The sequence below is a fragment of the Didymella exigua genome (genome assembly GCF_010094145.1).
Source record: "Didymella exigua CBS 183.55 unplaced genomic scaffold M421scaffold_4, whole genome shotgun sequence".
Taxonomy (NCBI): domain Eukaryota; kingdom Fungi; phylum Ascomycota; class Dothideomycetes; order Pleosporales; family Didymellaceae; genus Didymella; species Didymella exigua.
This window is the reverse complement of record NW_022984778.1, coordinates 536,342-559,462: the sequence shown is the minus strand read 5'-3', so window position 1 is coordinate 559,462 and position 23,121 is coordinate 536,342. Positions and strand designations below refer to the sequence as shown.

The 23,121-nt window shown below is 53.3% G+C and overlaps 9 protein-coding genes across 9 annotated transcripts; 3 read left to right on the top strand and 6 right to left on the bottom strand.

Annotated features, from left to right (window-relative positions):
* Positions 1 to 394: 394 nt before the first annotated feature.
* M421DRAFT_27625 (uncharacterized protein) lies at positions 395 to 553 on the bottom strand (the record flags this gene model as incomplete). Its single annotated transcript, XM_033588853.1, has 1 exon — positions 395 to 553. A coding segment is annotated over one exon (159 nt), but the record flags the coding sequence as incomplete, so codon positions are not given.
* A 1,108-nt stretch (positions 554 to 1,661) lies between these two features.
* Positions 1,662 to 6,271, top strand: M421DRAFT_98393 (uncharacterized protein; the record flags this gene model as incomplete). Its single annotated transcript, XM_033598607.1, has 2 exons — positions 1,662 to 3,971; positions 4,016 to 6,271. The coding sequence occupies 2 exons, from the start codon at positions 1,662 to 1,664 to the stop codon at positions 6,269 to 6,271; spliced, it is 4,566 nt and encodes a 1,521-aa protein (XP_033452459.1).
* Positions 6,272 to 7,998: 1,727 nt separating this feature from the next.
* M421DRAFT_11702 (uncharacterized protein) lies at positions 7,999 to 11,949 on the top strand (the record flags this gene model as incomplete). The annotated part of the gene is made up of 3 exons (XM_033587260.1): positions 7,999 to 8,410; positions 8,463 to 8,620; positions 8,671 to 11,949. Coding segments are annotated over 3 exons (3,849 nt in total), but the record flags the coding sequence as incomplete, so codon positions are not given.
* A 387-nt stretch (positions 11,950 to 12,336) lies between these two features.
* Positions 12,337 to 14,206, bottom strand: M421DRAFT_54549 (4-coumarate-CoA ligase; the record flags this gene model as incomplete). Its single annotated transcript, XM_033595235.1, has 4 exons — positions 12,337 to 12,702; positions 12,752 to 13,840; positions 13,929 to 14,066; positions 14,105 to 14,206. The coding sequence occupies 4 exons, from the start codon at positions 14,204 to 14,206 to the stop codon at positions 12,337 to 12,339; spliced, it is 1,695 nt and encodes a 564-aa protein (XP_033452457.1).
* A 224-nt stretch (positions 14,207 to 14,430) lies between these two features.
* M421DRAFT_416936 (uncharacterized protein) lies at positions 14,431 to 14,991 on the bottom strand. The gene is made up of 2 exons (XM_033591261.1): positions 14,878 to 14,991; positions 14,431 to 14,830 (listed from the first exon to the last, which is right to left on the bottom strand). Exon 2 carries the CDS (start codon positions 14,797 to 14,799, stop codon positions 14,482 to 14,484), a length of 318 nt encoding a protein of 105 aa, XP_033452456.1. The 5' UTR covers positions 14,800 to 14,830; positions 14,878 to 14,991; the 3' UTR covers positions 14,431 to 14,481.
* Positions 14,992 to 15,359: 368 nt separating this feature from the next.
* Positions 15,360 to 16,257, bottom strand: M421DRAFT_1864 (uncharacterized protein; the record flags this gene model as incomplete). The annotated part of the gene is made up of 2 exons (XM_033587942.1): positions 15,360 to 15,964; positions 16,017 to 16,257. The coding sequence occupies 2 exons, from the start codon at positions 16,255 to 16,257 to the stop codon at positions 15,360 to 15,362; spliced, it is 846 nt and encodes a 281-aa protein (XP_033452455.1).
* A 331-nt stretch (positions 16,258 to 16,588) lies between these two features.
* Positions 16,589 to 18,001, top strand: M421DRAFT_403040 (uncharacterized protein; the record flags this gene model as incomplete). Its single annotated transcript, XM_033590252.1, has 4 exons — positions 16,589 to 16,744; positions 16,814 to 16,844; positions 16,982 to 17,098; positions 17,213 to 18,001. 4 exons carry the CDS (start codon positions 16,589 to 16,591, stop codon positions 17,926 to 17,928), a joined length of 1,020 nt encoding a protein of 339 aa, XP_033452454.1. The 3' UTR covers positions 17,929 to 18,001.
* A 74-nt stretch (positions 18,002 to 18,075) lies between these two features.
* On the bottom strand, positions 18,076 to 19,341 carry M421DRAFT_1862 (uncharacterized protein; the record flags this gene model as incomplete). Its single annotated transcript, XM_033587940.1, has 3 exons — positions 18,076 to 18,488; positions 18,540 to 19,110; positions 19,159 to 19,341. 3 exons carry the CDS (start codon positions 19,339 to 19,341, stop codon positions 18,076 to 18,078), a joined length of 1,167 nt encoding a protein of 388 aa, XP_033452453.1.
* A 1,757-nt stretch (positions 19,342 to 21,098) lies between these two features.
* M421DRAFT_54893 (cytochrome P450) lies at positions 21,099 to 22,835 on the bottom strand (the record flags this gene model as incomplete). Its single annotated transcript, XM_033595264.1, has 4 exons — positions 21,099 to 21,261; positions 21,310 to 22,347; positions 22,406 to 22,526; positions 22,583 to 22,835. The coding sequence occupies 4 exons, from the start codon at positions 22,833 to 22,835 to the stop codon at positions 21,099 to 21,101; spliced, it is 1,575 nt and encodes a 524-aa protein (XP_033452452.1).
* Positions 22,836 to 23,121: the final 286 nt, after the last annotated feature.

Here is a 23,121-nt window from a genome sequence, read left to right as displayed (position 1 = left end):
AATTGTTCTACTGGAATTAGACACTGTATAGACAGCCCCATCCTATCTACACGTTATTCATGATAGGCCAAGAGCGCCACGAACGCGGCGCGCGGGGATGCAAGATCGACAATTCGCACTCGCTTGACCGCCCTCTTTTGGTCAGTTGACAAGCTTTGCGCATTGAAAAGACAGAAAGATGATATGTAGGTCTGAGCTCAATGTGTCGCAGAGGTTCAGCCTTATATAAGCAGCCTAATCAGAGGTACTAATGTATTCTACAACTTGCCACTTTTTAGCTGTGACACAACACTCTGCCTGGAGTTCGTGGCCGCTCCCGGGCTGAGTTCAACATCTATCATCAGACCTTACGTAGCTGACCGTTTTGCGTTTGCATGCCCTGCTCGCCGTTCCTGACCTCCCATCCCTCACTCCCCACTGCCGTCGTGGCGTACAAGACGTCTCTCGGATTCCGCTTTCTCTTGATATCACTCAGCCTCTCATAAGACACACCATAGAAGCTCTCCTGCCAGTCAGGCTCAATGACACTCGCCTCGTTGAGATATGTGCCTCCACCTTCCAATGCTGATTCTAAGTCGCGTCATGGCTGTAGGGTGATCTCGTGTAGGTCTTTGTTCGCAAGGGCGAGTGCTTTTGGAGTCGAATGGTCATGAGACTTGTTCGACGAAGTCACGAGGAACATTGCACACTTTCGCCATGCTAGGCTGACGGCGGTGTTGAAGTTGCCGTACTTCGCTGGCGCCTTGTGGTAGCCGAGAAAGTGTTTTACAGCTTAGACATACTCTTTGATAAGGGCGAAGGTCTTATTGTACTTCTCCTGGAAGTTGGCGCGTAGCATGATTTGGTTGGCAGGCAGTGAATTATCAAGACTGATGGGATGAGTTTGCGCCCCATGTTGTCTAGTAGGCCGAGTCAAAGGAGTCATGAGCGAGGCTCTTGTGTGGCGACGTAAGCGTGATGTTGTTCGCCTCTATGAACTGAAAGAAAGGCTCCACGACATTGTTGTATGACTCCAGCGTGTAGTTTGGGGCGAAGAGGAATATATTCAGGAAGGGCGTAGGGGTATCGCCAATGATGAAGAACGAGTAAATCCCAACATCTGCCCACTCGAGGAAGACACTGCAAAACTTCTTCGTCCCGGCCCAGAGAGGGTCAACACTGTTTGTGGACGCATCCAGTACGGGCCCTCGTACTTAGGCAGAAAGTCGATTTCGTTCATGTTATGCACCCACAAGCTGAGCGCACCGGCCCCAGATCACTTTCCCAACTAGCAGTGTCCGGTATTCTTGAGGTCCACTTTGGAGCAGACTTAAGATCGTTGCCGTCCTGAAGGTTGTGTCATCTGTGTTCTGTTCGCAGCTTTCATTGAGGTAGCAAAAGAGCAGCACTCGCTACTTGAGGGGAACAGCCATATCTTATCGTTCACCAAAACAGCATTGATGTGTAGGAAAACGTGTCCTGCCTTCGTGTTTGTGAAGACAGGTGAAGGTGACGTTGTGGAGCAGGTGAAAGAGCCGCGCTCGAACTCCCGCGGAAGGTCCGTCCGTGCGTGGTTCAACATCGCGCCTGCGCTTGAGCTCCACCCAGCAACCATCGCGCCGCCCTCGACGGACATCCACGCTCGCGCAACCTCGGGAGCAGGATCGCCTGCGTCGCCCACCATGGCGCCCATCGAGACGCCCGACATACCGGACGATGCCTCGACGGGCGACACCTTCACCGTGATAAAGCAGTCGCTGGAGCTCGATGTCAGCTTCTGCCCGCGCCGCGTCGTAGGGAAGACAGTAATCGACCTTCAGCCAAAGAAGGGGCAGTTGCGCGAAATTGTCCTCAACTGCCGGCAGCTTAGACCGACGCGCATCTGTATCGACGAGCAGACGGCCGGCTACAGCTACTCGAACTTGCACGAGCGCCTTACCTTGTACCCAGGCACCGGTCTCGACCAGTATCACTTCGCAAAAGACCGGATAGCACGTCATGTGGACCCTAGTGCTTCAGCGGACGAGCTTGTTATCTTCCTGCCGGACAAGGTCACGATTCGGGAGGTACGGCCGGAAGAGGTAGGCGAGATGGAAAATGCGCAGGGCGTTTTCTATGCGCCGCTGAAGCTGGAGATCGAGTACATACTGGACGACTTCCGCGATGCACTGCACTTCGTTGGTGTTGAGGACGGAGACGGCCGCTATCCACACGCTTTCACACGCAACTCACCCTTCCCTGGCATTGCATCATGCCTCTTCCCATGTCTAGACGACGGCACACGCAAGTGCCTCTTCGATGTCGCTATTAGATACCCGCGAACAGTCGGCGACGCACTCAGCAAGGCAACAGCTCCCGCGCTGGCAGGCGCAAATAGACAGAGTCTCGCGAGCGGGGCAGACAAGGCAGACAGCGTCATGACAGATGTGGATGATGACTTGGGAGATCTGTCCGCAGAAGAGAGGGCTATGGAGATGCAAGTCATTTGCTCAGGCGCTCTGACCGACGACATTGCAGACCATTCAGATGCCTCTCGTAAAACAGCAAGCTTCACCTGTGATACCCCGGTCCTGCCGCAGCACATTGGGTTCGTCATCGGACCTTTCGAGCACGTCGACCTCTCCGAATACCGCGATGCAGCCGACGATGAACGTCTGGGAACGAATGCTGTGAAGGTGCATGCTTTTTGCCTACCAGGAAAGGAAGATGAGGTTCGAAACAGCGCCATGATGCTGGCACGCGCTCTCGATAGCTTTACGGAACGCTTTCAGAGTTATGCGTTTGGCAACGCCTACAAATTGGCCTTTGTGGACGATCTGGACTGTGACACTGTTCATACTGCCTCATTCTCCATCTGCAGCACCCGTTTGCTCTTCCCCGAGACCGTATGGGAGCCTCTGGAGCACACGACAAGGGTCCTGGTGCATGCAGTGGCTAGCCAGTGGATTGGAGTGGACGTCGTTGCATACAGTCCATACGACTACTGGATAATCGTTGGGGGCTCCTGGTTCATGGCCGAATTGTATCTTCGAGAACTTTTCGGCCGCAATGACTGGCGTTTCCGGCAGAAGCAGATGGTAGACAAGATCATTGCCATGGATCACGAGCGGCCAAGTCTGATCGAGCTTGGGCCGCTGCTGCAGCTTCATCCTGCCGAACAAGATTTCATGGAGATCAAGGCACTGCTGGTATTATCGGTCCTTCACAACCGCCTCGTAAAACAGAGCGGTAAAAATGGCGTCGATAGGTGTCTATACCGTATGTTGTTCAATGCCCGACAAGGCAAGTACGACAGTGGCGCAGTCGCCACCGATGACTTTCTCGACATTTGCGAGAAGGTTGGTCATCAGAAGCTTGAAACGTTCTTCAAGCAGTGGATTGAGGGTTCTGGTTTCCCGACCTTTACCTGTGAACAGCAGTTCAATAAGAAGAAGCAGGTTGTTGTTCTTACGATCCAACAAGAACAGAACGTTCTTGCTGTTGGAAGCTCACTCTCGCCTGATGAGTTCGTGCGGAAGACAAAGGAAAGCATGCACAATCTGGCGCCGACACAGAACTGGCCGGTTTTCTTGGGGCCCATGACAATCCGTATTCACGAAGCTGATGGCACACCCTACGAGCATATTGTGGAGATCAACGCATCGAAAGTCAAGGTCGAGATTCCGTACAATACCAAGTACAAGCGCCTGAAGAGGAATCGGCTCAACAAAGAGCGTATGGCAGCTGCAGCTGGCTTAGATGCCTCAGGCGATGCTCAAGAGGAGGTCACATTTTACATGCTGGGTGATGTCTTTGCATCGCCTGAAGAGCAAGAAGAGTGGAAGCTCGGCGACTGGCCAGCTGAGGTCGAGCGTCAGCAGGAGGGTGAAGCCTACGAATGGATCCGTATGGACGCCGATTTTGAATGGATTTGTAAGGCCAAAGTTGCGATGCCGAGCTACATGTACATCTCGCAGCTGCAACAAGACAAAGATGTTGTTGCACAGGCTGAGGTAAGTCTATCCTGATCGTTTCAACAACCGTGCTGATAGCGTAGTCCATCCAATTTCTGGCCACGAAAGAAGATAAACTTATCTCGACGTTCCTCGTCAAGACTCTCATGGATGGCCGATACTTCCACGGCATCCGCACTATGGCTGCGGACGTTCTGGCTCAGAGCGCCAAACAAAGCTTGGACTGGATCGGTTTGTTCCACCTAAAGAAAGCATTCCAGGACCTCTTTTGCTTGCCTGGCTCGCCGATGACAAGGTCAAACGACTTCTCCGACCGAAGTCTGTACCTCATCCAGTGTGCCATTCCAAAAGCGATTGCCCGAATCAAGGGTGAAGATGGCAAGGCCCCCATGGAAGCAAAACGATTCCTCCTGGATCTCATGCGATACAACGATAATCGCGGCAACGATTACAGTGATGATCACTACATCTCGACCTTGATGAGGTGTCTAGCTGAGTGTCTCATCAGCGTTCCGTCTGGGGTTGTGAGCGACTTTGACTTCCGTGCACAAGCAGAGGAGTTCGATTTCACAAAGAAAGCCATCGAGGAGCTCACCCGCCACCAACGTCTGGACGAGTGGATACCCACCTTCCAAAACATCTACACAACCACCGGCCTTGAGTGTACCTTGAGACTGGTTATGAACCGGGTCATGCCTTTCAAGCCATCGGAATTCTCGCAATACGCCCAGCTCGGCAATGCTGACAATGTACGATTGAAGGCTTGGGAATGTCTTGTTCGACTAGGCATATTCCGTAAAGACAGCATGTCAAGGTCTTTGATGCATGAGATTCGCTCGGACCCATCACCGTACTTCAGAAAGCAGCTGCTCCTCATCCTCGACCTTGCTGTCGGGCAGATTGCAACCGGAGAGGTGTTTACACCGACCAAGCCTCAGGAATCTACAGGCGCTCTAGTCATTGATCAAGGAGCCGACAACTCGGCCCGTGTCTCGAGCCTTGCACGTGCATCATTGGCGGGAGCTCTCAACGGGTTGAAGCAGGATTTGGTCAATAACATGACGCTGCGGCTGGTGCTTGAAGAGGCCTTGAACTCGAGGACACTTTCCCTGAGCGATATGACCCACCTCTTGGACTTCTGCGACATGGTGTTCAGGGATCGCAGGAAGAATGCTTTGCCTGTGAAGCTTCGTTTCCCACGCTACTGGAAGGTCAAGCATCTTGGCCAAGCCAAGTTGCAATTCACGCAGACTGAGAAGTTCCGCACCAAACCGCTACACCCGCTGGTCAAAGAAGCTCCGCCGGCACCTGCTCCCGCTCCCGCTCTCGTGCCTGCACTGGCACCGGTACAAGCACCAACCCAGGCGCCAGTGGAGTTACCTCGAGCGGTATCTGTGCAGCCACCACCTGCACCAGTCGTACCACCCAAACTTACGGCTCCCAGCGTCACTGCGCCGTCCAAACCCAAGTTGTCACTCAAGTTTGGCAAACCGAAATCTGGCAATGCATCGTCTCCACCACCTTCGGCATTGGCAAGGTCGCACTCTACATTTTCTCCACCTATCAAGCACGCTTCACCTGCCCCAATGTCAGCACCACCTTCGCGGAAAGCATCACCAGCGCCGCAGCCAGCTGTTGTCAAACATGAATCGCCGATTTTACCGCCAAAGCCTGCCAGTCCGCCTGCAGTGTCACCGCCGAAGAATGATCCAACGCCAGCTCCTGTTGCGAATACGCCTGTGCCGTCACCGAAGCCAGCACCGGTATCGATACCAGCAGCAGCTACAATAGCGGCTGCACCACCACGTCCGAAACCAGCGCCGGTCAATGTACCAAAGGCTATCTCGGCGTCGTCACCCATGCACTCCCCAATTCCTTCGTCAGGGCCTAGGATCAAGATCAAAACCAAGACAGTACCGGGGTCTTCTGCACCAAATTCGCGCCCTTCGACACCGGCACCGTCTCGACCAACCGCCCCTCCGCCGCGACTCAACGGTGCATCTGCACCTCCATCAAGATCCGGAACTTGTACACCTGCGCCACGACCTGCGCCTGTGCCTGGGAAGCAGAGTCAGTCGAAGCCCAATAAGAGGAGTAAGATTGTTAAGCTCAAGCTACCCCCGGAAAAGCTTGCTCGGCTTAAGAACGGCAGCAACAAGAAGAGGAAACTGGTCAACGGCGGTGATGATAGGCCGTTTAAGAGACAGAGTGTCGAGCCCAATGGGATGGTCAATGGAGCAGGTAACACTGGCTTAGTGAAGATTGAGAGGTCTGGCGGTGAGAAGCCGAAGCTGATCGTGAGGATGAAAGTCGATAGGTTCAAGCTGCCTGGTGAGTGAGCTTCTCAGTGCTATCTTGATCCCGCAGAAACCAGACCGAGGACGGATGTATGCATTTGCAGGAGTTATTGTACGAGACTCGAGTTTCCGAGTTCGCAAAAAATGGGTAGTGTTAGTGGATCAGCATTCAGCGATGGCGTTTTGGGTGGGTCGAGGGGATGGATATACCCACGAGCAATCATTACCAACATTAGATATCAATAGGAATGGACATGCAAAATGTACACAACCTCGGCCAACAAAGGCAGCCTCTTGTGTGACATGGCCACCCTTGCAAAAACTACTTTTGACAGTTCAGGAGAATCCCCGACCTGTCAGAAAACATAACAGACATATGACGCGTTCTTTTGAGCGTACGTGGAGATTCGAATTTCGAAGACTGCGGACCAGGCTCCGGGATGACGTCTCACGTGCTGACGTGAGTTCTAGGTTTCGCGTCTAGTTCTAGAATAGAGGAGATCCCAGCAGCGTTTTCTGCAGCCCCTTGCTGCGCTGCTTTGGGACTTTGTTCGTGAACGTCGTCCCTTGTGCTCTCCTCAGCCTCAAGAATACCCTTGGCTGTGAGATGTTGAATCGATGACTAAGTCTTAGCGATGAATTCCAAGGGTGCTGCAAGTGTGGCGCAGGGCGGCATAATCAATACATTGTATTTGCCGTATACGACGTGCAGCAAAGAGCGGCATCCACAAAAGTAGCACGCCTCGATCTCAGAGCTGTCATTCTTCGAGAAGGAAATCCATCGCCCTATTCTAAAGGCAGTCAGCATTCCAAGGCCCCTTCCCCCGCCTTCGCTGCCAACAGCCACAGCACACCGCCAAGGACGCGGTCTTTACTAGATCATCATCGTCGCCCAAAGCAGAGAGAACAGTGCCGTCGAGCCGTCAGCGCTCACACGAATCCGGTTTCGTTTAGCTGCTCAGGTACCAATGCCAATACGATAGGCCCGTGAGCAGCACCTCGAGGCTTTGGGGACACGCACACGACATACTGGCCCAGCGCATTACGTCTACAAACGGAAGCTGGCTACTGTCGGTGCCATTTCGAGGCGACCCATAAGTACTGCCGCTCCGACGTTCGCAGCCGTGTCAGCCACAGCACGCGTCGTCGACCGCCTCCCTGTTCTTGAGTTCAATTGTGTGAAATCAGTGTTCGGTGTTGAGACTAGAGCACATCGCGGCTGCGGCGATCCTCTTGTCGTCATCTGCACTGCGTCCCGGCGCCGAGAATTGTTTTACCGCGGCGTGCATACAGCACTAAAAGGTGTTCTACCAGGTACTACAAGATTGCAGCCACGACCTCGCACCTCCGCCTGTTCTAAGCTTTGTACAGTTCTTACTCTCCCTGCTCCACAGGACACTTGTGTCTGCTGTCACTCGTTACATAGATTCTCAACTGGAGCACGCTTCTAGCTCCCGCGCACCCTTTTCCGTGTACGTTCGAAGCCCTCACTTGGAGCCGGTGCTTCCGTGGCTTGCGCGGCTGACCCAGCGGTAGCGACCACGCGCTGAGCATTGCCTGCGTTTCCTGGCGTTTGTGGTGCTGCGTGGCTAGAACTTCAGGAGGAGCTTCCGGGCTCCCTGAGGAAAGAGCGTCCATCATGGCTCGCCCTAAAAGAGGTAAATAACTGCGCCGAGCGTTCCTCAGCTGGCTGCTTTATGGGGCAGCCAGCGCCCGTCCAACTCGTGTATGACCATTTACTAATGCTGCGCTCTGTTCGCTCCCTTACAGTCCTCTCTTTCATGTCACAATGGGGTGGTGTCAACAGTCAATCCAAGACCCCCACGTCCACGTCCACGTCCACGTCCGCTGCACCCTCGCCCGGCCCCGCGTCGCCCACGACCGCCCAGTCGCCCTCGAAGCTGCCGCCGTCTTCGCACTCGTTCGCAGAGTCGGCCACTGCGCTGAATGACTTCACCAGCGAGCGCGCCTCGCCCAGTCCCGCCCAGCAGCCGCGCCAGCGCTCAGACACCGGCCGCTCGTCGCGCCCCATGTCCATGGTACAGACGTATCAGCCGCCCATCATGGAGGTTGGCCAGGACACGCTACCCGAGCTGCAGCGCATCTTCACGTTCCTGAACAGCCACTCGAATAAGCTGTACCAGGAGGGCTACTTCCTCAAGTTCCACGACACAGACACTCGTATGTCCGACCGACCAGGATGCCCGCTGCTGTGACACTGACGGATACGCAGGTGGCCGTCCCGCCCCAGACAGGAAATGGCAGGAGTACTTTGTCCAACTCGTGGGCACCATCATGTCCCTGTGGGACGCGAGCGAGCTGGATCAAGTTGGCGGCGACCGTGAGGTTATACCGACTTTCATTAACCTCACTGATGCTGCAATCCACATGGTACGTTCCCAGATGAATACAGAGCGGACGTTCGTACTGAAGCCCAGCAGATTCCCTCCATGACCCTGAAAGACGGCAAGAAGCTCGACCATATCCTCAGCGTGTCCACGGCCGCAAGCAACAAGTATTTGCTCCACTTCGATTCGTACCACGCTTTGACGCAATGGACCGCCGCAATTCGACTTGCCATGTACGAACATACGACGCTGCAGGAGGCATACACGGGATCTTTGATTGCTGGAAAGGGCAAGCTGCTGAACAACATCCGCGTAATTCTGGCTCGCGAGAACGCCAAGTACGAAGATTGGGTTCGCGTGCGTTTCGGCGCAGGAACTCCCTGGCGCCGTTGCTGGTGTGTGGTTAGTCCGCCAGATCAGAAGGAGTACGCCAAGCTGCAAAAGGATGCGAAGGGCAAGAAGAATCCCTACGAGAAGCAGACTATTCTGAAGGGTGACATGAAGTTCTACGAGACGAAGAAGATTACCAAGAAGACGAAGCCGATCGCAACAGTCAAGGACACTTTCGCGTGTTACGCCATCTATCCTCAGTCGAAGCCACTCATCGACTCGTCAACATTGGTCAAGATCGAAGGAAAAATCACCGTCCACTCTCAGCCAGAAACGACTACTGAGGGTTTCGTTTTCGTCATGCCAGAATCACGACCCGCCGTCTCAGGTTTCGAGATCATGCTGCAGTTCCTCTTCCCAGTGTACGATACTTTCAACCTCTACGGACGACCGAAGAAGCTGATTGCAGATGTCTTGGATACCCGTGGTCTCATGTTCGCAATGCCTTCTGACAGGCGATATGGATACCTTGAACTTTGGGATGTGACTGGCCTGATCAACAAGGAAGGCAGTCAGGCTTGGTCTGAGCGACAGTGGAGGAAGCAACTGAAGGATCTGACATCTACCCGCATGAACGCATTGCCTGACTCTACCGCAAGTCCCGGAAGTCGCAGGAACACCGTCAGTCGAGCAGGTTTCACACCCTCGACGCGCAATCTCAGGTTCCAAGATGGTGGTTCCATTCGCTCGCAGCCGTCAACTCGTCAACCCTCACCCTCGCGAGAAGCCAACTTCGACCCGCAAGTACCACGACGTGTTGATTCTGCGCCTCCCACAGGCCCCTTTGCCCCCCCACGCCATCAGCGATCGGTGTCTGAGACTCCGCAAAACCTCTTAATCAAGAGGACCCGCCTAGCGCAGCAGCAGCACAGTGTAGGCGACACCGACCGCCCGCCGACGCCACCCCAACATGGCGTCGTGTACAACGAAACTTCTCAGAATGGCTCGGCTCAACATCTTGAGAGCTCTGACACGGACGAGTCTCCCGGTCACGAACCCCAGAATCTGCCTGAACTTCCAGTCGCAGCCTCTGCACCGCCTGTGGGCCCGGTGGACCAGCCACCCTCCTTCGCTCACGCGTCGAACCAGCAGCCGCCCGTCAGACCTTCTGTGCCAGGTTCCACAATCAAGCCAAATCCGCACGTTGACACTGCGACTCTCAATCAGATGGCGGATGTCGCACATACTCCTTTGCCTGGAGGTATTGCAGCTGCTGGCGCGGCAGCCGCCTGGCGGAGCCAGGAAAGTCTGCACAGTAGAAGAAGCGGAGAGTATGGTGCGGATCGATCGCAACAGATGCACCTCAATCCTGCGCAACGACCCGTTACTCGTGAGGATCGCTCGCAGAACAGGATGCCTACAATCCCTGCGTCACCATACGTTGAGCACGCTGAATTTGTGCAGCCACCCCAAGGATACGAACCTGTAGCACCTCCTGTGCCAGAGCATGGTGTGCCATTGCAGTCTCAGTCGAGGCAGGAACTTCCCCATCGCCCGCATTCTGGTAGCAGCGGCGGTCCGATTACCCGTAAACCAGTCCCAGGTCGGTCTCCCTCCTTTTCACAGCGCTCGACCACTAGCTCAAGTCTCGGTAGTTTACGACAGGATGTAGTTGATCCTGAAGCTCTTGATGCCCTGAACCAGACAGAAAATTCGCTGTTCAGGCAGCAAAGCAAGTCAAGCAGTCGTTACGACGATGATGCTATCTCGACTTCAACCCCAGATTACGCGAGCACGCATAGCGAGGAAGTGGTAGTACGAAAGCTGCCGGCAAGACGGGAGGACCGACCTCGCAGTGGTGTTCTAAAGACAATCGGTGACGCCTCTCTGCTGCCTCGTGGAGACACAACTGCTGGAGCCTCCCACCCTACGTTTGATCCCAGAGTCACACCCTCTGCGGACATGCCTTCAATCGACTTTGGTCCCACTTACGCTTTGGGTTTCAACGATAAGCGCCCAGGCACAAGTGGTACCATGACCCCAGGGCAGGCGATGCCGGGTAACGAATTTTCACGCTCCAAGGAGCATCTGGCTTCCTCTCCTACCGAGATGCCTAACCGTAATTCATACATCTCGTCAGGTAGGACAACACCGAACACTGCGTTGCACATGCGCAGCACTTCCGCGTCTCCGAACGACTTCGAGCCACGACAGGTTGCATGGCAGCCTGCCATGGCGTCACCTCGAAGGGCAAGCGGGCACAAAATCGACGCCGAGGAGTGGGTACTGCATCGTGCTGCTCAACAATCTCCCGGCCTGATCAACTATGCAAGGCAAACACCATCACCCATGAACCGTACACGATCTGGCGATTGGGCTCATCTGCAACGCACTCCGGAGGGTCCAACATCGCCTGCCGCGCGTCCGTCCAGCAGACTCACACTAAGTAGGCCACCTTCCAGAGGCGCAGAGGTTTTGCTCGATTCGAAGTCTACTACCTTGTCTGCTCGTGAGCAGGAGCAGGTCGCCCGTATAACCGGTACCCCCCTACTCAACATGTCATCAGTCGCCAACAAGAAACACCATCAGCAGCCTTCGCAGGGTCTGACAGGCTACATTGACTTCCGTGAGAAGGAGAAAGAGAAGGCAAAGCAGCAAAACCGGCACTCTGTAGCCATGCAAGCTGAAATCGATAAGCGCATGATGCAGCATAATCAGCGACAGATGCAAGAACAACAGCGTCAGATGGAGGCACGCCAACGTCAGATGATGGAGATGCAAAACATGAACCAGCAAATGGCTATGGCGCAAAGCACATACGCACAGAGCAATTACGCGCCAAGCGTCATGGGTATGGGCACACCACAAGCTCTGGGAACCCCTACCGGCATGCCTGGTATGGCTTTCTCCACCCCTGGTCAGGCGCAGATGTATGCACAGCAAGGATACTTCCCGCAACAGACGACACCTCAAATGCAGATGCCTGGAGGCTGGATCCAGACGCCTGCACAGTCGATGCAAGGGCAGTACTTTCCACAACAGCAGTCGCCACAGCCGCAGTACATGCAGCAACAAAACCCAAGTTACCCACCAACAAGGCCGTATGGCCAAAACTCACAGCAACGGAGACACTAGCACGACCGCATAGATGAGGCTTTCAAGAGCATAAGGGCCAGCAAGGGTCGACAAGTTACATAATATTGACTACACGAGCATCTTACAACATTCTAGTACATACTGACTCAAGTTGCATTTTCATTTGTATATTTTGGACGGAAAGCAAGCATTGGATTGGAGCACGGCTTTGGATAGCTGTTTGCATAAGACGTCAAGTCTGTAACTACCCATTAGCGTCTTGGAATCTGGATCAAGAACGATAGTAATATATTGCATGGTACGAGTCTACACTCTCTTCGTCTTCGGCATACTCTATAACCGCGCACTCATTTCCTTCCTAGCAACCTCCTTGAGATCTTTCTTCAGTATCTTGCCTGATGCGTTCTTCGGTATCGAGTCCATGAACCGCACACCGCCTACCAGTTGCTTGTACCCAGCTAGTTTCTCTCTCATGTATGCTTGCACGTCTGTCTCGGCTAGCTGGCCGCCTTGCTTTAGCACGATGTATGCTCGTGGTAGCTCACTGCCCTCCTCGCCCGCTCTAGCGATGGTGTTTGCTCCGCCCGTGCCGCCTGCTGCGACACCAATGACGGCTGCGTCGCTGATCTCGGGGTGTGAAAGGAGCACGCCTTCGAGTTCTGCGGGGGCGACTTGGAACCCGCGGACTTTGATGAGTTCCTATATTCGTGTCAGCCATCAGTGGAGATCATCAAGATACTCGACTCACCTTCTTCCTATCGACGATATACCACAATCTGTTGTCTCGACGCCGCACAGCGATGTCTCCGGTGTGGAAGTATCCATCCTTATCCCAACTCTCAGCATTCGCTTGTGAGTTATTGTAATATCCCTTCACTATCAGCGGGCCCCTCGCACACAGCTCCCCCCTGACATTATAGTCCGTGATATCCCTCCCCTCGTCGTCTACTAACTTTGCGTCCATGTTCGGCAGAAACCTGCCCACAGACCCTGTCAAGTCTTGCTCAGGGTAGTGCACCATCGTCGCTATACAACTCGTTTCGCTCATGCCCCAGACTTGATTGAACGGTGTGTCGGCCCGTAAGAGGGCTTTGTAGCGCGCTTGCGGTTCGGCGGCAAGCGGTGCTGCGCCAACCCAGGAGTTGCGTATCGATCTTAGAGAGTACTGCTTTGTGAGGGGCGAGTTTATGACAGAGATGACCATCGGTGGCACCATGTTTGCTTCTGTTATGCGGAAGCGTTGTATGTTCGAGAGCCAGGTTTCTAGCTCGAAGCGCTGCATCACGTACGTAAGGAGGCCGGAGCGGAGAGGTGAGGTGTGTGCGCGCGGAACATTGGAGACGTGGAACATGGGGGTGCAGAGAAGGCGTATGACTTCGTAGTCTCGTGCTTTGTGCTCGAGGACCATGGTGTGCTGGGCGATGAAGTTGTGGTGCGTCATCTCCACAGCTTTGGGAAGACCGGTGGTCCCGCTTGAGAACAGACGGGCTGCTGTTGTCGCTTTGCTTCGTGCTCCGTTATCCCATTTTACCCAGTCAGTTTCCCCTTGACCCATTAGGTACCTCCAGCTTTTAATGTCTATGTCACCAACCTCACTGTCATCCCAGGGCTGTGCGGCTGATGTGTGGTGATCGAAAACGAATATATTTGTCCGTGAGATACCGGCTTGCTGAGCAGCTTTTAGAGCATTCGGGAGAAACTCGGGTTCGACGATGAGAGCCTTGACTTCGGCAGTATGGAAAGCATGTTCGAGCTCGTATGGTGTGTGGGAGGGATTGACGCCAGCAAAGATGCCACCGAAGGTCAGTATGCCTGCGAAGGCCATTGAATAATATATCTCTAATAGTCAGTATGCCTCTTGAGATGTCTGAACGATACGGCGGAACCAACATGGGTGACAGGAGTTAGCAGATTCAAGGACTCACATCATTGAAAGACAGCAAACAAACACAATCTCCCTCCTTCAGTCCAATCGATCTGAAGCCCGCACATAACTTCCTTGCTATACTCCTTGCCTGGTTTGAGGATATCGATCGTGCTGGCTCAGCAGCGTCGACGTAAATCTGGAGTGGTCAGTCGCTGCAACGACCAACTTCAGTACCATCATTACAGGCTTGTCTGCATCGTACGTCTGTCTATCAAACATCCATGATAATAGATCTGTAGTGGGTATGTCGATATGCTCTTCAGCCAGGAACGGCATGGCGTGGACTGGCTGTGGAGGGAAGGGCCGAGTGCCGCCGGCCTAGAGTGCAAAGACGTTTGGAACTATGAAGAGAAGACTGCATTGTATGTCGTACGTCAAAGTAAGCGTTAATTGGACCACTGAATCGAGGGTAATTGTCATGCTTCCAGGTATGAAGTGTGAGGAGGTACCTCGGTGATTGATGATCTAGTGCGGGGCTCCCTGTATCGAAGCAAGAGCTACCCCTCCATTGCATCCATACAGCCTACTTCTTCACCATCCGATTCCCGCACCTATCCCCGAAGAGTAACATTGCCTGCAACAATAACGGGCTGCTCGCTGCTGAAGTTGGGGATATCGTCCATGACCTTCTTCGTGGCCGGGTCTCCCATTGCCTTGCCCAAGTGCTCCTGGCTCTCGAAGTTCAGAATCGCGGCGATGCTGTATTGGTTGTCTGGGGCCAGCTGGATGATGCTGAAAGACTGAAGACCGTGCTGTGTCCATGTGTCCTGGACGAGCGGCATGTGTGTGGCGTGGTAGTAGTCAAGGTCGAACGTCGCTCCGTCCTTGCGGGGGTAGAGAACGACGGCTTGTGCACCGTTCTGAGACATTGTGATGTTCCGGGTATGTTTTGTGAAGTAGCTGCGAGCTGTAAGCGTGAGTAAGGAAGCGGTGACAGATATTCCTACTTAAGATATGTGCTAAACAAAGATGCTGGGTTGAATTGGAAGAACGAAGCTCTCGGCCTAAAGGCTGCGGGGAGTGGGTACCTTTATGTCAGAGCCTGAGGTATACCCCACTTCATTCCTTACATCCGCAGCCTGCGCTTGATAGTCTTGTACACAAAAGGCTTGGGTACCGGTAATGGACAGGTTTCATTGCAAGTCATGGCCGACTCAAGACTGGTTGCCGGCTGTTCAGTGTTCAGCTGGAACTTCGTGCATCAGCCGTGCTGACTGCCCAGCATCCGAGTCTTCCACAACGTCTGCACTCTCACACCTTGGACTCTTCGGCTGCACCATGTAGCCCTCCTACACATTGTTGTGGTACCTGTGCATTTTTATGTGGATCGACGCTAACATTGACAGAGTGCAAATACGGGTCTTGGAAGATTACCAACGCCGCACTGGCGCGGTCCCTGAGACATGATACCATAAACCTGTCTTCCTACTCATATCCAAGGTCTTCCCAGCCTATCGAGCCCACTGGGAGTCACAGCTGGCAGCATGATCATAGTGCCCTTCTCTACCACCATCAGCTCTCCACCGGGCTTGGGCAAGTCAGCTGGAAGCCCCAAAAAGGACGCTGGGGTGTCGTTCCTGAGACCAGCGAGTCTCACGTCTCCCCATTTACGATTTCCAGCCTGCGCTGATGGTGCTTCAGTCTTGGCCCAGACATAACCCATGTCGGTCATACCACTTAGTCGCAGCCCAACCACAGTATGAGCCTCCTGCATGATATCCAGATGCTGAGTCTCCGATGTCGAAAGCAAGCCACTCGATGCTCGGGACTTCGCCGCGACGCTAGTCCGCTGTGCGACTGTCGCTTCCACAATCTTTATGCCGGCGCTCGAGTGCGCAAACTTGTCCGGTACGATGCACTTGGTGAATCGACCCTGCTCTTCGTGCGTGCAGTCTGTTAAGCGAAACCGGAGTTGTGGATCCAGGCCAATGACGGCGCCGGGTAGTCGACCGCCATCAATCGTACATGATGACCCGGATTCGAAGAAGAGCTGGAGTGCTGGAAAGAAGGTGTTCAAGTTCCAGTATATGATCCCTGGCCTACGGTCAGTGGGTATTCAGTGTTCTCGAATTGTGTCTGCGCGTACTCTGGTTCACCAGCTGCGTTGCCGGTACTGTTTGGCCGAACTCGGCTGTCCGCATGAGGTTGATCTCGCGTGACGCACATGTTGAAGGATACCTTGTTGTCACAGTTGTAGCCTCAGAGCCTTTCGCGTCATCATCTGCTCGAAGCTGTTCGCTCAGCAGATCGTGATTGCCGTATGTTGCAAAGTGACGTCGGTCAAGTTCTCGACGCAACGCTTCGTCCGAGCACCGGTAGTAGTCCATGCAATGCGTAACCGAAAGATCGCGTTGTATGTGTACACACGAATGGAGGTCACGCGAGCTGCTTGTGGAGATATCGAGAAGGTAGAAGCGGTAGGGTTGATGAGTTTGTCTGTAGCGGTCTGAACAGCCGAGCCCTGGCTGATTTCAGTGAAGGTGTCATTTTCACGGTGTATTAGTGCGTGGTGCACGCTGCGTGTTCGTTCACTTCCATAGCCGTAGAACTCACTCCAGAGCTCCTCTGATTATTTGCTCGTTGTTCTCGAGCAGCTCTGCCCGCCACGTCAGTTCCGCGTTCCTGCCTTCTCCACTTCAACACGATTATGACTGCCTCATGGCTCGACTGGTAGCTTTCCTTGGCGTCCAGCTCAATCTCGCCGCCTGTGCCTTTGCTTCACCTACTGTCATCTGCTGGGGCCATCACATTTCACCACGCATAACTCGTGCAGCGCCCACGCCGGCAAGGTCTTTCACCTCGCACAAACATGGCGTGAGTCACTGGCAGCTCCACCAGACGCCACACCACGTGCTTTTGCTGACAGATTTAACGTTCAGTCAGACAGGAGCCAAGCGTGCTAAAAAGGCAGTTGGTTAGTTGCTAGGTGAAGCGTCCGGCGGGCAGGTAGCGCGCGGCGAACAGAAGGCCAGATGCTTACTACTTGAGCTCCCACCAGGTCTGACAATGACTGTCACAGTGCTTAAGGATGAAGTTGACTATTTGCTACAGAGCTTCGTAACCGTATCTACGACTTTGTGCAATATATTATCGAAGGAGATCCTGTAGAAAGCCGAAAGACTCGCGAACTGTTCGACGGTCTAGAGGGTTTCGACGAAGTAACTTCGAGTGAGGACACATTTGCACCGTACTGTCCGCTGTACCTGAACTTCCAATACCCTACTCGATCCCTGACATAACTCCAATTTGCGCTCGCTCAGACTTGCAAGCAGATTCGTACAGAATGCCGCCCTGTCTGGCTCACCAACTGTTCCGTCCGCAATCATGCCAACTTTCTGGGCGGCTTCATCCACGCTTTATACCCAGCCAAGAATGAATACCAGTATGCGTCGAGACAACTGATCGTCTCGTACAGCTCCAGCTTTTTCAGATCTCGTGTCGGACCAATCGATCTGAGTTTGCTGGCCCTCCTGCGTGCTCATTACCAGACCTACTCTTGCTCCTTCTTGCCCCATCAAATCATCGAGATTCACCGCAAGCAGTGTCCTGACAACTTCAAGGACTGCTACATCTGGATGTGCAATCATCAGCGTTTCTACAAGGATGCTTGCGGTCAGCACGAGAAGATTGACTACACCTCTGTTTACAAATCTATCATTGCCAATGGGAACGAAGCCTGGCTGGAAGATGTCGAGGAAGAGACATTCACCATTCACGGTTCCTTCGATGACAAATTTGGCAATATCAAGGCCCGCTTTCGGTTCCGGCAGGATTTTGCGAGAGGCACCGACACGGCTGAGAAAGCTCAGAGCTTGCTCAAACGCGGTGGAAGTGCTTCTCTTGAGCATGGAGAGCACAAGGGTATCACTTTCGAGTTCTGGGTTTCCAAGGATGAGGGGGATTATAGCATGAGTGTTTCAAATTTTCGCAAGGTCGAGATCCGGAGCGAGGCAGGTGACGAGGATCCAGAGCTTAGAGCAGGCGTAATCAAATGGTGATTCTGATTACGGGATGTGACGGCAATCTCACTACATGTGCTGCGGGCCTTCCTTTGCTTGGCAGTACGGAGCATATTCCATAGTGACTCTCACCTGTAATAATCATGATTTTATCTCATTCCTCTTACATTCACACTGCGCACTTGCTTACACGGCGTATCCATGTGAATGTCTGTGATCTTGTCTCCTTACTTCCGAGTCCGACTCAATTTCCACAGCATAGCTGCGCTCAGCATATATCCTCTTCGGGTCAATCGGTACATCGCTCTTGTCTGAATCCCCATCCAATCGCTCCCAATTATCATCAGCTCTTCCATGATGCACGGTCGATAGACTGAACCCAATATCTGTAGGATTGCGGAAGCTGTCGCGCAGTCTTCTAGGCTGACGTGATCCTCCGACTTTCACTAGCTGAGTTCCTGTCCCACTCCTCTTGTTGCTGGGACCAGAGCTCCCATCGACGTTGCGCCGGAAGAAATGCCGTAATGAGGGGACCGAGGAGGCTATGCAGCCGATGCCGGTTTCGATGTTAGAGCATATCATGGTGTGAGAGACCCAGACTGTGATCAGTTAGCGTAATGTTTAGTCGAATCCCTCCAGGGTGGGTTTACATTGCAGATTCACCCCACCTTCAAACTTGTTCACATAAGGAATCCTGACCATGGTGATGACTGATGCGATTGATGCGAATGATAGCAGCCCAAAAGCCTGGATCTTTGCCTGTCTCTTCATCTGCGTGTTCCACAGCATGACCGCGGGTACGACGACAAGTGCCAGATCCGTTGCGATCGTTGATACCGTAGCGACGTGGCCTATGACTACGAAAGTATCGACTGGAGCGCATGTTCCTTCTCCGCTAATGATCAACGCGGGTGTCCAGATTGCGCGAATCGGTTGGCAGTAGAGCAGCGTTCCGAGGAAGGTGATGAGAAAGGATGCCCATGTCACGGCAAGCAGAGCCCAGACAGCATAGACGAGACCTTTCTTTGTCGAGGCAATACGCTGTATGGTGATGCAAATAGACGACTTTATCAAAGCCAGGCCGACAACATACATCAGGATCCAGATGATGTAGTACTTCATGGCTTCAGCCCACTGCCAGGCGTTCAGATCTTCCTCCAGTCTTCCGAGGCCAACGAGACACCCGTAGATCGCTAGTCCGATGACTGCGGTATAAACGACCTATGACAATTTCAGCGTGTCCCTATTGATAAGCCAGCCTTGTCCTACCGTGCCAATTGCAACAAAAGCATCATCCAAACCAAACGTACCCTTCACGAGACGAACATATGCCCTTAGAGACACAGATATGATCGAGAGACCAAGGAAGACACACGAAATGACAATGATGGTCAACGGCAATCCGTCTGGAGCGATGATTCTCGCATCAGGATCCACGTTCGGATTCTCCATAGCCGTTGATCTGGGGAACAGCTGATGGGCGAGTGCAGTCTCCAAAATCCCAAAAGGTGCGATGCCACAGAAGGCCAGTCCACTTTATACGATGATAAATCTGAGACCACTATGACCCCGAAGCGGGTATGGCAAGCATGGGTGATATAGTGTCGATCGTTGCTCTTCTTGCACCACAATTGGAGTTCTTAAATCGTTCGAACCGTCTATGCTGGGGGCAGTGGCGGAAAATACATCCCAGTATGGCACAAGGGTAGTGTCGCAGCTCAACAATTTCAAGGAAGCCTGTCCTCGTCGACTGTGGGGAATATTTGCAGACCTTGATATCTAAGGCCATATCCCAGTCGATTCTCCCTGGATCCGGTTCCGGTTCCAAGCATTTCGATATCCTGGCACGGACGTTGGAGAGTCAGTCGCTGCAGCCGCGTCTCCCGTCCCCATCAAGAATTTCAACGACGTTGCATCCAGACCCATGAACAGATTGGCATACCCTTTGCACGTTCCGAGTGAAGGTCATGCGCAAGCGTCGAGTATCGCGCTAGACGACTGATCATAGCATGACCCTGCCGCTTTGCCGCGCTCTGCCGCTTTGTACTGGAGTATTGAAATTAGGCCCTTGAAAGCCGGACAACTTCCATATCCGTCCACGCAGAGATTCAAACTCGGAATTTTATGATGATATTTGCCGTGAAAACTTCCCTTGTACTGCGCTGCTACTTCTTGCCTTCGGGGTGGCAGGACGATCGGCTGATCGACGATCGGCAAGGGGCGGCGGCATATGTTGAAAACCGGGGTCCAAGGCCTGTACGCCAAAATTGGCCCATTAGACTTCTCGAAGCAGCACTTCCTGATCGAGTTGAGAGGCAGGCTGTGATGTGAAAGCAAAGCAAAGCATTCAACTCCACCTACTTTTGAGCCCTCGGCTTTGCAGGTCGCAGCACCTCGGGTCTGGTGAGGTGTTTGACAGCGACTTCAACCTGGTGCTATTGATGCATAGGGCAGCTCTTGCACACGCTTATTTTGCACTGTGAGCAAAGCTGTGTTCAGCGCCGAGGCCTCTGTGACGGAATTGAGTTGCCAGAAATGTCGCCTAAAACGTCTCTGGGTAAGGAGCATCAATCTCTGGCTGCACGATTCATGCACGGCTTCTGGAGACCTTTGACGAGCTGGTAAAGTGAAGGATTACTGAGATGTGATCTAAGTTTGGCGCGCTAATTAAGTGCCGCTCTCTAACTGGCTTGATCGGGCGGATTTACCCGTGTGGGTGAAGATGCAGCAGAGTAGACCATGATCTGGATATAATCGCCACAGGTACTCTGTACATGCATACCTCTAGCAGGCATTTAGTTAAAATGGTTGGAAGTATCAACATTGCGTGCGAACTTGAGAGGGGCCCGTACTCTAATTATACCGGCTACTGATTAGTCGCGCTCCAGGGCTCTCGCCGGTCAATTGAGATGGTGAATAAGCCTTCTGCATGGGACGGAAACGGAAGCCCGGGACGGAAACCTGGTTCGGACGGATCCCGCGACTTTGACGTGTCTCAGACAGCATTCCGGCCGACGCCGAGCCAGTGCGGAACATTATTGTCAGACCGCATTGAGTATGTCATGACTCGTGTCGAATATGGAGACGCGAAGAACATCAAGGGTTTGGTATGTTGGGTAAAAACAAAGTGCTTGGCCCGCTGATTATTGATATTGTCTGGGTACCTACCAGGCCGTGTGTTCCCGGTAGATCATCCTAGCACCTCCGGTCTAGTCTACCGTCACATGCACGCCTCTGTTGTCTTTGGTCATCGGGATGAACATATCATGATCGTAGGCCAGATCCTCAGGCGTCGTTTCGAATAGGTGCATGTGGGGCAGGACACGAAGAGTCAGCGCTGTAAGGCTTAAATTGAGCTCACACAATGCGAGACTGTCAAACGTTAGCATTGCATCTTCTCGGCTAACTGAGAACACTTACTTCATGCCGAGACAAGAGCGGCTCCCTTTGGAGAATGCGAGCATGCTACGCTCTATATCCTTCCTTCGGTTGTTGTTCTCATCTAGCCATCGCTCAGGGATGAATGCATGCGAGTCAGGGAACGCCTTCTCATCGTGATGTGTAACGGCAGCTGACATGCCCACTGCGTAGCCTTGAGGGATGATGTATTCAACAGATCGCTTGTTCCATTCTCCACGGAATATCAAATTTTCCTCAGTTGGCACGCGGGCGGTACGAGCCGAGACACCGTAGGATAGTCTGAGACCCTCTTGGATGACAGCTCCTAGATATGGCAAATTCTCGAGTTCGGTCCATGGAGGCAGCTGTTTCGGGTCTTTGACGGCTGATTGCAGCTCGCTTTGGAGCTTTGTGAGGAGTTCTGGCTTAGTCAAGAGATGATAAGTGATGACAGACATTGCCCAGCTCGTGGTCTCTGTGCCAGCACCGATAACACCAGCAGCTTCGTCGGCTAGCCTCTGTGGCTCTTTCTCCAATGAGACCAAATCTGACTCAAGGATAGTGCCAAAAACTGTTGGTCGATCGTACTTGATTCCAGCATCGATATCGGCCTTGGCCTTCTTCATCTTTTCCGGGAGGTCGATCTGCAGTGTGCGGACCATCATAGCGGTGCTTGGTGGCATATAGTCGACCAGATATTTGCCTATGCCAGCGCTAGCTTTGGTCCATGGAAAAAAACGGAAGATGAAGACAGGCTTCAGAATCGAGGCCAAAGGTTCGCGAAAGTTGGGATACCAGCCATCCTGATCAAGGAAGCCGAAGCTCTCGCCAAAGCTGTAACCGGAGATCGCATCAGATGTGAAGCAGCTGTAAGCCATGGTGATGTCAAAAGCTTTACGGCCCGACTCCCGGAGGAGCTTGTCACAAAGCTTCTGCGCCAGGTTCTGAATCTCAGGTTCCAGCCTTGCAATCATGCCGCGCGAGAAGAACTTTGCCACTGGAATGCGGCGCACACGATGAAGGTCATGGTCTGCTGTACCGAAACCAGCTTGTCCTAATCTGTAATCAAATCAGCGATGTTCAAAGCACAGATCATGCGATTCGAAGGAAGGCTTACGCTGAGCCGTTGATCTGATGCACTGGCTTGTCGCGTTTCCGCCCGCCGACAGCGTAGATCTCGTCCGCGAAGGAGATGTCGTTGCAATGTACTTCATGAGGATTGATGCGGACAATGGGGCCTGGTCCCATGCGGTCAATTTTAACAGCCTTCGAATTCAACCACAACGTGGCTTACCATATCTCTCATGCATCTTCGCAATCTCCTTTGTGAAGCATCCGTACTTGACGACATCGTAGTAGAACTCCGGCAGGTACGTTGCTGCTGCCAATTTAGGTCCAGGAATGCCACTTAATGGGTGTAGAGGCGAGATGTTGTAGAGTGCTTTCATTGCATGGTAGGCAATCCATATAACAACAAACGTCAGTACATTGCGAGTCGAAAGGATTGAAGTTGCCAATGGAGGCAACACAGCCTGAGCCGTTGTCATGTTGGCGGGGGTGATGTTAGAGTGAGTGTGAGCTGCAGCGAAGCAGATGACTTCCTGCTCTCTGGCATCGCTGCAATGTACGGATTGGCAAGCATTATCGTTGGCGTGCTTCGCTGTGGAGTGCGATACCTGCACCGTCGGGGATTGCTGACAGAAACGTCGAAGGGTCCTGCCCGCCAAGGTGATCCACATGGCTTAGTCGGCCCCGGCTAAACTTGATAACGCCAGGACGGTTGAAACGGGCCGTGAGGTTGACAGCGGTACCTATTGACATTCCTTCATTCGC

Bases quoted from the DNA above. Each gene is read 5' to 3' on its own strand.
- M421DRAFT_416936 (XM_033591261.1), bottom strand. From the start codon at position 14,799: ATGTCTCAGAACGGTGCACAAGCCGTCGTTCTCTACCCCCGCAAGGAC.